Source organism: Populus trichocarpa, chromosome 4 (assembly GCF_000002775.5).
Source record: "Populus trichocarpa isolate Nisqually-1 chromosome 4, P.trichocarpa_v4.1, whole genome shotgun sequence".
Taxonomy (NCBI): domain Eukaryota; kingdom Viridiplantae; phylum Streptophyta; class Magnoliopsida; order Malpighiales; family Salicaceae; genus Populus; species Populus trichocarpa.
This window is the reverse complement of record NC_037288.2, coordinates 24,058,332-24,071,873: the sequence shown is the minus strand read 5'-3', so window position 1 is coordinate 24,071,873 and position 13,542 is coordinate 24,058,332. Positions and strand designations below refer to the sequence as shown.

General features: G+C 37.1%; 2 protein-coding genes across 2 annotated transcripts; both read left to right on the top strand.

Moving 5' to 3' along the window:
• Positions 1-2,351: 2,351 nt before the first annotated feature.
• Positions 2,352-5,705, top strand: LOC18098434 (ABC transporter G family member 14). Its single transcript, XM_006385102.3, has 5 exons — positions 2,352-2,640; positions 2,822-3,614; positions 4,093-4,269; positions 4,386-4,573; positions 4,859-5,705. The coding sequence occupies exons 1-5, from the start codon at positions 2,479-2,481 to the stop codon at positions 5,507-5,509; spliced, it is 1,971 nt and encodes a 656-aa protein (XP_006385164.1). The 5' UTR covers positions 2,352-2,478; the 3' UTR covers positions 5,510-5,705.
• Positions 5,706-7,877: 2,172 nt separating this feature from the next.
• LOC18098433 (uncharacterized zinc finger CCHC domain-containing protein At4g19190) lies at positions 7,878-11,529 on the top strand. Its single transcript, XM_006385101.3, has 7 exons — positions 7,878-8,209; positions 8,299-8,361; positions 8,467-8,600; positions 8,681-8,791; positions 9,527-9,728; positions 10,474-10,588; positions 10,695-11,529. The coding sequence occupies exons 1-7, from the start codon at positions 7,973-7,975 to the stop codon at positions 11,255-11,257; spliced, it is 1,425 nt and encodes a 474-aa protein (XP_006385163.2). The 5' UTR covers positions 7,878-7,972; the 3' UTR covers positions 11,258-11,529.
• The last annotated feature ends 2,013 nt before the right edge of the window (positions 11,530-13,542 follow it).

Genomic DNA, 13,542 nt, shown 5'->3' with positions numbered 1-13,542 from the left:
AAAATGTTAAACTTTCCAAACTCGCGAACCAAGTTAATCAACCAAACTAGTGAATAAGTCTCTGGACTTTATAAAGTTTAGTAATATAACTTTTCTCTGAAATTATTTTTTTTAACTATATGAGAAAAAATAGACGATAAAAAAGTCAAGTTCAATTAAAAAAAGACACTCCACCAAACTCGTAAATCAGGGCAACCCGGGTTACACTGGCAAACTCGCAAACCATGCTAACTTTATAAAAAGATAAAATAAAAGAAAACAAACTATGAAGCCAAATTCTCAACCATTTCAATATTAAAAAGATGAAATCAAAAAAAAAATTGAAAACAAAATCATAAAAAAAATTCAAAAAGAAAAGGAAAAAAGAAGAAGAAGAAAGCAAAACACCGTGGATTACTATTATCATTCACAGTGCAATGTGTATGGGTGAACAGTGGTTTTCACACACCCTTTAATTTTTGTTACTTTATAAAGTTTAATAATATGACTTTTCTTTAAAACTATTTTTTTAACTATATGAGAAAAAAAACTATAAAAAAAGTGAAGTTCAATTACAAAAAAAAAACCTACCAAACTCGTAAATCATGATAACTTGTGTTATCTTGGAAAACCGTAAACTAATATAAAGAAAAAATAAAAGAAAGCAAATTACAAAACTAAATTATCAACCATCTGAATTTTAAAAGATAAAATTGACGAAAAAAATTTAAAAAAATATCATAATAAAAATTCGAAAACAAAAGAAAAAGAAAAAGGAAAAGAAAAAAGCAAAACACTATGGATTACTATTGTAATCCACAGTATAATAGGTGTTCGGTGAATATTGATTTCACCACATTTTTTAATTTTTATTACTTTATAAAGTTTAATAACATAATTTTTCTCTAAAATTATTTTTTTAGCTATATAAAAAATAAACAAAAACGAAATTCAATTAAAAAAATAAAGAAAAAAACCATACCAAACCTATAAACTAAGACAATTGAGATAATCTAAATTACTTTAACAAACTTACAAATAATACTAACTAATAAAAGAAGGCACTGTCCATGAAGCTATAAAGTGATTTCCTCGCATGTTTTATCTTTTCTATTGATTAATTAATTAATTCTTTCTTACACCTATGCAAAAGAGAATGCTATGGAGTTGCTTTCAGCCACATCATGTCAGTTTTTTTTTTTTAAAAAAAAGAAGGCATGATTGTAAATGAAGTTTCTACCCTTTGACCCCCAAAAAAGAAAAAACAAGGCTCCTGGATAGCACAAGAAGGAATGAAAGGCAATTTAAAAGATCTCTTAAACCATAGAAGAGGTGGAAAGAGCCAAACTTCAGGTGCATTGACCGAGAGATCATTAAAGGTCAAGAGGTCATACTATATATCCAATTATGGACTCATTGAAATGGGGATATTTTAGGAAAATCTCGAATCTGCACGCAGCTCGTCGTCAAGGACTATTAATAGAAATACAAAAATGGATTTAACAACAGTTTCATGCCTCTGTGAAATGATGGGAAGCACCATCAATGTCTTCCAAGCACCACTGATATGCACCTAGTAAGCACACACAATGCCCACACACATCTCTCTGTGTGTGGAAAATTATTCGTATAGATCACAGATGATATCTCGACAAGCAAATAGAAAAGCGAATAAAAATATATATAGCTTCCGAACTCTGAAACCCGAAGGTAGAGCAATACTTAGCTCTTTTAAGATTCCTCTTGCTTCATGATCTAGGTACTTTGCGTGATGTGGTGGGAAGCACCATCCTTTGTCTAGTAGGCGGTACCTAACAATTTCTATTTTTCCAGTTCTACATGCACTGAACTTTTTGTATGCAGTATGCATGTGCATCGCAAGCACATAAAATACAGAACAAAGATCCAGAAGAAATCATTTACGATTCCGAAATGGAGAAGAACAACGACAGTTAGTGCTCCTGTACTCCCATTTGGTACAAGATTGCAGAAGTACATTATGTGGATTTTCTGAGGTGCTGCATGGAAATGGTTAGACTAATTGGAATGATCTTCATGAGTTGTATATAGACACATCATTGTTAGAATTAATGATCTTTAAGATTATAACTGTTCAAGTCTGGTCTTTAAAAGAAGCAAGCACCCACTGTTCAAATAGGACGAGAGAGAGCAAGTGAATATGCCGATCGGTAAAGAGAAACTCCGGCAGAGATTAATAATTAGCATATAGTAACACAATTAATTAAGAGCTAGTGGCAGAATATTTTTAAGGAAAGGGGTGAGATCCCACCATGGAGGCTAGGCCCACATCACAGTGCCACAACACACAGGAGAAATCCTAGTTTGTATGTCTCTATTATATATTTATATGCCGCCCAGTTCAGTTTGGGAAGCCAAGTTAAAAGAAATTCCTTAACTTCTCCCTCTCCTTCTTACAACCATCATCACTACCACCACTGACGCAACGACAGTAGTAATTAAGATCGCCTCACATTGGCTATGCCTCTCAACTACGTAGTTCCCAAGCCAGATCACAACAGTGCTCCAACGGAAGGTCTGCCAAGGATGCCTGAAACCAACAACAGGGCTGTCCTCTCCTACCCAGGACAAGCCAATTCACAATCTGTGCTCCAACTCACCATATATCCTACAACTTTGAAGGTCTCTCACCTAGAATCATAATAATACATCTCCTTTCTTTTGATCTGGGGGTACTTTTAGTAGTATCATAGAGAATAGTTATATTAATTAGAAAGGGTAATGAACAGTTATCTGAGAGAGTAATCAGATAACATTTTTCATACCTATTACAAATTTATTTATCTTATTTGTTTCTTTTCAGTTTGAGGAGGTGGTGTACAAGGTTAAACTGGATCAGAAGGGATTGTGCTGGGGTGGCACTTGGAGTAGCCGAGAAAAGACCATACTGAATGGGATAACGGGTATGGTTTGTCCAGGGGAGATCCTAGCAATGCTAGGTCCATCTGGGAGTGGCAAAACCACCCTCCTTACGGCTCTAGGAGGTCGTCTCAGTGGTAAGCTATCCGGAAAGATCACATACAACGGGCAGCCTTTTTCGGGTACCATGAAACGACGCACAGGCTTCGTTGCTCAGGACGACATTCTGTACCCGCATCTAACAGTGTCTGAAACTCTCCTATTCACTGCACTGCTAAGGCTACCCAAAACGTTAACCCGGGAGGAGAAAGCTCAGCACGTGGAACGAGTTATAGCTGAACTGGGATTGAGTCAGTGCCGGAACAGCATGATAGGGGGCCCACTCTTTAGAGGGATATCAGGAGGGGAGAAGAAGAGGGTTAATATTGGTCAAGAAATGCTAATCAATCCAAGCTTGCTACTACTAGATGAGCCCACATCAGGTCTGGACTCGACAACAGCTCAAAGGATCCTGACCACGATCAAACGGCTTGCGAGTGGGGGACGAACTGTTGTCACCACCATTCACCAGCCCTCAAGCAGACTTTACCATATGTTTGATAAGGTAGTCTTGCTCTCTGAGGGACGCCCCATCTACTATGGTCCTGCATCTGCAGCCTTGGATTATTTTTCCTCCATCGGATTTTCTACGTCCATGACTGTCAATCCTGCTGATCTCTTACTTGATCTTGCAAATGGTAATTTGAAATCCTAACTCTTAATTAAGCATATCTAATTTCTTCCCATAACTATATATTTCTCGAAATGAAACTGTAACCTAAGTGAGCTCTAGGGGCAGAGGGAAGTTCCTTGTTTTTCATTTTCCACTATTTTCATTTATTTTCTTACCACTCACCTGCACAAGACTGAGATGTAAGTTGGCTGTTGGGCCACCGAAGGTTTCTTCGGTGCTTAAACTTGTTAATTTTACCAAGAGAGTGTAATGAGACCCCACCCCTATAGAAGAAGGGGAAAACAGTATTTTCAGTGTTCAATTTGGTTGACTGCGGGAAATTATAGCCATCTCTTATTGAAAGGAACCGCTAAAGAAAAGGGTTCCAGTTTTGGAATGTATATTGTTTGTCCACACAAATACTATAGCACTAGCATTATGTATTAAGTTAATGAGACAAAAGTCAACTTAAATATTCTCATACAACTTGTGGAAATTTGCAGGCATTGGTCCTGATTCTAAAAATGCCACTGACTACGGTGAGAACACGGAACAAGAACAGAAGTCAGTGAGGGAAGCTCTCATTTCTGCATATGAGAAGAACATTTCTACCAGACTGAAAGCTGAGCTTTGCAATTTGGACCCAAATAACTACTATTATACAAAAGATGCCTCTGAAAGTATGAATACCTTCTCTTTATCCCTCCTATTATATTGGCGAGGATGACACAATCCCACTTCTACTTCCTGTGTGCTCTAGTATTTAGCTAAGTACAAGTCTTAATTATTGTGACAGGAAATGAAAAAAAGTCAGAGAAATGGTGCACAAGCTGGTGGCATCAGTTCAAAGTGCTCTTTCAGCGGGGGCTGAGAGAGCGGAGGTACGAATCCTTCAACAGGCTAAGAATTTTTCAAGTCCTCAGTGTCAGTATACTTGGTGGACTCCTTTGGTGGAAAACACCAACTTCTCACATTGAAGACCGAGTAAGAACTCTACTTCTAGCTTATTAAGAAGTAGATTATGAAGACTGCTATTGCTCAAAATTCATTTAAAACTCATGCTAGGATTTTAAAAAATACGTTGGTTTGAGTTTCATATAATTAAACTCCAAGCTAGATGAACACGTTATGCTCTTTGTGTTGATGATAGCTAGTCTTCAGTAGTTTGTTTCCCAGCTATACTGAACTGGGAGAAACTGAAACCCGAGAAATCTAACTCCAACCCCTTGGTTCCACATATGTGCTAAAAAGGTTGGCATTTCCTTGCAGATTGCATTGCTCTTCTTCTTCTCTGTGTTCTGGGGCTTTTACCCACTCTACAATGCCGTTTTCACATTTCCCCAAGAAAGAAGGATGTTGGTTAAGGAACGAGCATCAGGAATGTATCATCTTTCATCCTACTTCCTGGCTAGAACCTTTGGAGATCTGCCATTAGAGCTTGCGCTCCCAACTGCATTTGTCTTCATAATCTATTGGATGGGCGGACTTAAAGCCGATCCTATAACTTTCATCCTTTCCCTCCTTGTTGTTCTTTACAGCGTTCTAGTCTCTCAAAGTCTTGGATTGGCTATTGGTGCTATTCTAATGGACGTAAAACAAGCCACTACATTAGCTTCGGTTACAACTCTGGTTTTCCTCATTGCCGGAGGATACTACGTCCAACAAATCCCTCCTTTCATAGTATGGCTGAAGTACTTAAGTTACAGCTACTACTGTTACAAGCTTCTTCTTGGTGTCCAATACAATGAGGATGATCACTACGAGTGCTCAAAGGGAGTCTTGTGCCGGGTTGGAGATTTTCCTGCTGTCAAATCAATGGGTCTGAACCATTTATGGGTAGACGTGGCAATTATGGCCCTGATGTTAGTGGGTTATCGAATGGTCGCTTATCTGGCACTGCATCGCGTGCAGCTGAGGTGAACTTTAGCAGAGGTCTATTCAAGAAACATAACAGTTGGAAGAGTTTTCTCCTTCTTCGACTGAGGAATAATGTTAGGTTTAGAATGTGGGAATCAGGCTGTGAATTTTTGTTCAACTACCCTTCCCACTGAGTTGATGTATTGACCTTTTCGTTTCACTTAAGATTATGCTAACTCATAAACTTTTAGCTTCAGAACTGGTAATAAAAAATATCTAACAATGGAGGAATAATACGAACAAGTGATCAAAGGAAAGGAGATGTGCATTTCCCATTGCAGGAAAGAAAAGAAAGATGAAAACGATCTTTTTGGAATTTCCGAAACCAAAAATTAGTTTTTGTTTAATAGTTTGCTGTTGAAAGTGCATGAACAGGAAGAAGGGGAAAAAAAAAAGGCACTTGTCAACAACAACAACTGATAGTGATGTCGATGGACAGGAAAGATCTGAAGAAAAGCAGAGCAAGGTGCACCATATATTTGTTATTATACTAAAGTAATTGATTATAATTATCATTATCATTATTATTTAAAAAAAATGAATGGTGGGAGAGGGTTAGATTTTAATTCAAGGACAGCATTATGCAGAAAGGCATGTAAAGGAATTTCTTCACCACATGCTATGAGCAAAAGTGAAGAATGATTGGCAAGAAAACTGTATACAAAGGAAGCAAATATAGGATAGAAGAAGAGAGCACTAGGATAATTGGAGTAATTATTATAGGAGTGGCAAGTAATTATCATATCGCTCACCATTCACAAGGAAAGGACACCACCAATATTTGCATTTGAAAATTAAGTTAACCAGAAATTAAAAAAAAAAAAAAACAGCAGCAGCAGCAACCATACACACACATGTATGTATGGACACTGGAAGAAGTAGTGGAGGCAATGAGATGAGTGCACATGTATGTATGTAGATAGAGAAGAAATTAAAGTGGAGATATTGACAACCAAATCTGCGTACCAGTCCTTTTGGTTAAATTTGAAGCACACCTGGGCCAGAGAGAGGTGATAGCAGCCTGATCAGTATGTTCTTGCTATACGCAGTGCGGTGCAACAAAAAAAAATAACAAACGGGCGTTAAATTCGTGTTTGTTAAGGCGACCAACCAACCCTTAAGCCTTACTAGCTTGGCTTAAAACTGCCCAAGAAAAAAAAACAAAAATAAAAACAAAGTAATTATCTTAGACTTAACTAATTCTCAAGTTTAAAATAGCATAGATCTAGCACATATGCTATTAGTAATTCAAGTTTAAGATAGCATGAATATAATATGCATGCCAATTCCAATATATTTGGACTTGAATCCAAGGTGATGTGGGTCTAACATGCATGTCAGACCTAATATGTTTGGATTGACAATCAACCAAGTCCAAGATAATTATCATCCTCTCTTGACATATCCAGGAGAGTGACCAACCTCCCTTTAGTCTAACCTCGGGGAAGAACCCAGTTTATATAAGCTTAGTTACACTTGACGTCTTAAACACTATTCTCCATAAACCTTTATAGATGTATAAATGTCTTTCAAAGACCCACTATATTCTTATCATATAAAGGATATTAATTTGTAAAAGTCTTTCAAGGACCTATGATATTCTTATAAGGTAAGGGATGTTTATCCCCCATTCAATATTATCAACATAATTACCTTGCAGACCTTTCTTTTATGAGTTATCAATATACTATGAGAGCTTCATGAAAAAAAAGTTCACAATCTTCAACTCCCCACTACTTTCATATTTTTCAGAGTATCTCTCTACAATATTCTTATATTTTTTCATTTCTTAGAAGATATTGACTTTATCATCATAAAATCTTTAAATCCTCCTATTAGAAATGTTTTATTGCAAGTATTCAAGACTTTCTTAATAAATTCAGAGTTTTTTAGAAATAAAAAATCAAAATACTTTGTTGTATTATTTAACCACTATTCCAAACACCACTGTTCCGACCCACAATACTCGATTTTAATTATTAATATTTACAGGAGAGATGAACAAAAAGAAAGAGAGAGAAGATTACATTCAGACTTGCCAATATTCCTCTTCTCCTCAAAATTTAATTTTCTATTCTCTTTCTCCGGTTTATTTCTTCTTCTTCTATGTCCATCCCAGCTTCAAGTATTAATCAATTGTATTATAGAATTTCTTTATTTACTTGTTTTTTCTTATATAAAAAAAAACAGAGAGCAGTTTTTGTGTGTTTCTTTGGTTGGTTGCTAATGATGTACCGTAAATGGAATGGAAGGTCAAGGGCCCAGTCCATTTCTTGACTGAACTAATTGATTGATTGCTTTTCTACTAGCCCAACTCGGAAAGGACTTAATGGGCTTTGGCTTAGGACGAATCCTGCTGCTTTTCTTAACCTCTAAGAACTACCGTCTTCTTCTTCTTCTCGCTGTCTGTTGATTTGATTAGTTCCTTCTGTTCTGCTCTATTGTAAATCGGAAAGAAATCAGACGATGGAGGGAGAAGGAGGAGGGATAAGGCTGAGCAAGGTATTCGACGATAATAATAAGAAGAGTGGAGGAGGAGGTGATGAGGTTGATTACAAGAACAAATCCGGCACTGCCTGGAGCCATTCCTACCTGAACCAGAAGCCATGGCATCCTCTTTCCTATCCTAATCAACGCCGCAAATGGATCGCAGAACAGACCCACGCTCAACGCCAACGCCGTACTGAAGAAGTTGCTCGCGAGGTTCTTCTTCTTATTTCTTTTTTTTTTTATTGTTAGCTTCCTAAACTGACAGCGATTATAATATTTTTTTGGTTGCTTAAAATAAACAGTATGCTCAAGAACAGGAATTCTTCAGGCAAACTGCTCTTATCTCTAAGAAAGAAAAGGAGAAGGTGCCTCCCTCCCTACCATCCTCCCTTTTCTTTCTTTTTATTTTTTAAAACAAAGATAATCTTAATTGAATTAGATTTCACTTGATTTTGTTAATACGCTGCCAGATAGAGATGATGAAAGCTGTTAGCTTCATGTATGTTCGCCCTCCTGGTTACAATGCTGAAAGTGCCAAGGCCGCTGAGATTGCCGATGCTTCACAACCCCCGGCTGCCGCCGCCTCATCATCCTCCAACTCCATGTATATGCACTTTTCTTCTCTACTCGTAACACTTACCATCTTTTCAACCTCATTTCATTATACTCCTTGCTTCTTTGCAGGCATCCCGAATCAGTCCCTGGTGATGACAAGAAGAAACCAAGGCCTAAAGATGCTTTTGGCCGTCCTTTACCCACCCAAGAAGATTTTCAAGTCCTCACTAATGCTCCGCGGTATGTTTCTCTCATCTTCTCTGTCACTTGCCAGCTTATGCTTCGTGTGTTTTATGATTTTGCCATCTTTTTGTTCTATCCTTAAACCACTTCTTAATGGTGTGTGCATTTTTGTTTATGGGAGATTCTATAGTGGATGAGATTGTTGCATTTTATTGAGGGTTACCAGACTTGCATTTTGGAATGTGGCCCACTTTATGCTTAATTAGACATTTCTTCTGTGGTAAAGCAAGACTATCCACTGTGTTCTCCCAAGTAAATATAGTATGTATAAACCATCCTGATCCCTGCATTTCGAACCCTTAAATCCTTTTAGGATCACCCAATAAGCACCAATTACTCTTTCGATTTGGCCACATATACTGCAAGTTAAGTTTTTTCCTAATATCCTTGTTCTGAATAATGTACAGAGTAGGATAAACAAAAAAAGAAAGAAGAAGAAGAATGTGGCAGAGATAATGCCCTGTGAACAAGACAGTGAGACACCTCTAGTTCTCCCAGGGCTGAAGCCAATTAAATTGTCATGGATCTAGTGCTAGAAAAGCCCACAATGTCTCTAATTACAAGTGCTACTGTTTGCATATTGTCATGTATATGCAGTCAAGTAAATTGATGTGGCTCTAGTGCTGTGGATGCCTGCTGTATCTCTAATTACAAGTGCCATTGTTTGCATAATCATCATGTATATGCAGCCACTTGGTAGTGGGCCTTGCTTGCTAACCTGATGTTTTTTAGCCTGGAGACAGGTGTTCCTGCAAGGGTGAAGCCATTTGGAATTGAAGTGCGCAATGTAAAGTGCTTAAGATGCGGAAAGTATGGTCACCAAAGTGGTGATCGTGAATGCCCCCTGAAAGATGTTATAATGCCTAACGAGGAGAGTCGTCTGAAAAGAGATGATCCCCTGACTGCAATCGTGGCTCAAACAGATCCTAGCGAGGTTGGTATTGTTTTCAATTTTGCTGTGCAGAAATTCAGTGATAGTTGTCACAGCTCAATCTTGTATCAGAGTTTTCTCTTTGCAGAATTAGGCTTTGATCCACACATGGAAAGAAAAAGGTCTTTTGTGAATCATTATCATCATTCTTTTATAATAATAGCATGCCTTAAAAATGTAAAATCAACTAGAGAATGTATGGATACAATATTTAGATATCCAATAGTTTTTAATGCTGCTTGCACATGCCCATGCACCCACACCTACACCCACATAGACTAAGTAAGCACTTGCGTCAATCCCGTATTTATATTTTGGTTCACACTAGCTCAATAATGACAAGCTTTTGTCCAAAACTAATTTGCTTATGACAACCATTATTTATGAACCATGCACAGACATCGGTAGGAAATATGCAAAAAAAAAATGATTGTTTTTTATTTGCAAGTTGAATTGCCTTTAGAGTGGTAACCTATTTTAACCTTGTTATATAAAGCTCATACAAAAAATTTCATAAATCTGCACCAAAAACAAATCAATTTGACAGCAACAACAGCACAGCTCAGCATAAATATGACTCAATTTGTAATGGTCTTCTGGAGTCATCTTTGAAAGCATGATTAGTGGCAGGCTGGCAGCTTGCAAGTGCTTTTTTTTATTTATTTGTTCAACTGCAATTACTTTCATGCAGCTCATTTACAAACACATCAAGCCTCTCATTGGAATTTATTTTTGTTACTCCTTGCAGCCACTTAAGTGGGAGCTGAAGCAAAAACCAGGATTGAGTCCTCCTCGTGGTGGTTTTAATCCAGATGATCCCAACCAGCAAATTGTTGCCGAGGACATATTTGATGAATATGGAGGTACGTGCTTTTTCCTGTTGCAGGAATTTTTATTGCATTTTTGTGAAATTTAACCTTTGGGATGTCATGATGTTATGCTCTAAGTGTCATCTCATTCATTTTCTAGGGTTTCTCAGTGGTGGTAATATCCCTGATTTGCTGACTAACTTCTCTCCAAGTGAACGGAAAAGGAAGTCAAAAAAGAGTAAGCACAAAAAGGAGTCATCGCCAAGTAGAGAAATTAGGGCTTCTGAAGAAAATGGGTTATCTTCACCTTCCAACAGGGAGGAGAAGAGATCAAAGGAAGAGAAGAAAAGAAAAAAGAAGAAGAAAAGGCTGGATCATTCCGAATCAAGTTCATCCGAAGATTTCGAGTTTGACAGGCCTTCCAAAAGGAACAGGCACAGGCATTCTTATTCTTCTGAAGATTGTGACTCTGACAAGAATCTTAGGAATAAAAAGAGCAAGCAAAAGCATTATTACTCTTCCGAATCTGATTCTGACAGGTGTAGAAGTAAGAACAGCAGAAAAAAAGATTCATATTCGACTGTACACTTCCACTCTGAGAGGCATCATAGAAGTGGCAGGGACAAGCAATCTTATTCTCACTTATCCACTGATTCCAAATCTGATAGGCAGCGTAGGGGTAAAAAGCATTCTCACCGCCTCTTCCATCGGTCTGATTCATAATCAGAATGAGTTTGTAGGCGTCTTGACTTTCCTCTCAAGTACTAGGAGAACAGGGTGTTGAGAAACCCGCTGCTCGCGTCTTCTGGAAAAGTTTTCATGGATGATAGATCAGGCGACATCAATGTTTCTACAAAATACTCGTTTCACAATTCACAATCAAGCAACTTCTTGTAAAGTATTTCTGATCAGCACCAATTTTCAGAGCGTACCCATGTGAATGGGAACTTGAGTTTCTATGTGTACTTGTGGCTGAAAATGTTGCGTTTAACTTATTTTTGTGTTTTTTTTTTTTCCGATCAGAATGAGAGCTAAAGCTCTAGAGAAAAATAACAGTTACAAAGACAATCGACCAATAGGGGCCTCGTCTAAGTGAAATATTCCAGTGTCCAGAGAGCGGTTGTTTGGGTTTGCAGTGCACCTTATCCGCATTGTGATACGTCTTGTGAGAATGAAGATTAAGCTTGAAGATGCATATAAATATAATGTATATATATCCATGATTCTATAGAGCTTCTGTTCTATTACCTTAGTTCTAATAGTTGCAACTTGCATGTGCATCAATGTAGCTACTAACTAACATGTTTTGAAAAGAAAATTGCATACAGTAGTAACAGTACAAACTATTCACTCACGAACATATTGATCCAGTTACCATTCAATTAGACAATGTCATTGATATTTATCAGACTATTTTTTTAATTTACAGAAGCATATAATAGTCACCGTAGTTGTTATGGAAGTCGAAACAACAGAACTTACTTCCCAAGAGATTAACGATGCATAGCAAGAACGAAGGCAGCCACATCAACCTTACTTGAACAGCGAAAATGGAATCAACCACATGGCAAATAAAATCTGCACCAACAAACACAAAACCAAAATAATCAATTTTATAGGTAAAACACATCAAACATACAGTGTCATCACTTTGTTTTTTATTAGTTTCTGTAGAAGAACAGGTCAACGAGACCATTTCAAATCCAGAAGACTCCTAAAACAGAGGAGATAAAGATTACAAGTTTTTCAATTTCAAATGCATAGGCAAACAAATAGGATATTTGTTGCTATTTTGTTCTACTTTTGTTAAACTAAAAGTCTATTTAAAAGACACCTTGTATGCATACAAAGAGTAGAAAAACAAAATTAAAGACTCTTCAAACTCTTTCTAGTTTCTTAAGTTTCTTTATGGTATCAAAGCTTCTAAAACGACCAGCATCTATTCTCTATTGATCCTCAATGACTTCCTCATCTTCCACCTCAAATAATTCTACTGATCCTCTTTTTATTTTCCCGTCCCTCTCCAATCTCCCATTCACTATCAGCAGCAAACTCAACTTCTCCAACTATCCTGTATGAAAAGCTCAAACCCTACCTTAATTTAGAGGTCATGGCGTCTTTGGTTACCTTGACGACACAATCTCAATCCCACCTCAAGAAATTAATGTTCTTCATCCCAGCATAGGTGCTAGTATCAAAATTCTCAATCCTCCATATATTCAATGGCTTCGTTAGGATTCTTTAATCCTCACCACCATTAATGCCTCACTCACTAAAGATGTTCTCGCTCAAGTCATGTCTTATACAACATCTCGTGAGGTTTGACTTGCATGAGAACAAACCTTTTCCTCAATTTCGCGTGTTAAGGCTATTCAAATTTGCGTGAAAATGTACGTTTTAGCCCATATATTCTTCGTTGACTTCTTTTCTAGTCCCATTACTTTTAGAATTTTAAGTTTTGATTTTAAACTTTTATTTTGTTCATGTTTCAATCTCTAAGTTTGAGAGAGGAAAGTCATTGAAAAGCGAGGGAGAATAGAGAAAGTTGTCGGTTGACCACATTTCAACAATAAAAAAAGTTGATCTTAGTATCAATGAGTTCTATTTTATGAGAGGGTGCTATTGAGGTGTTTTTAATCATTCATCTTGTCGGAAAAAAATAGATCAGGACTTGGAAAAAAAATTAGGGTTAATTTTTATATTTTTTTATCGACAAAAGGCTTATTTAAGGTTAGTTATGGGTTTATTGAGATTTTTAGGGTGTTTCGTAGATGTTTTCAAGTTGAAATGAGTTTGGTGAGTTCTAAAAGTTGGAACCCGACTTTCTGGGCACCTGAGATGGTTGGAATTCAACCAGTAAATGACATATCATCTACTATTGCAAGTGACACATGGTTCGCCCAATTTAACAAAAAAAATTTCAAGCATTAGATTTTTATATAACTAGGAAACAAATCATCTGTTGTGGCAAACAATCTATTGCCGGTTGAACTACTTTTTAGTTATCT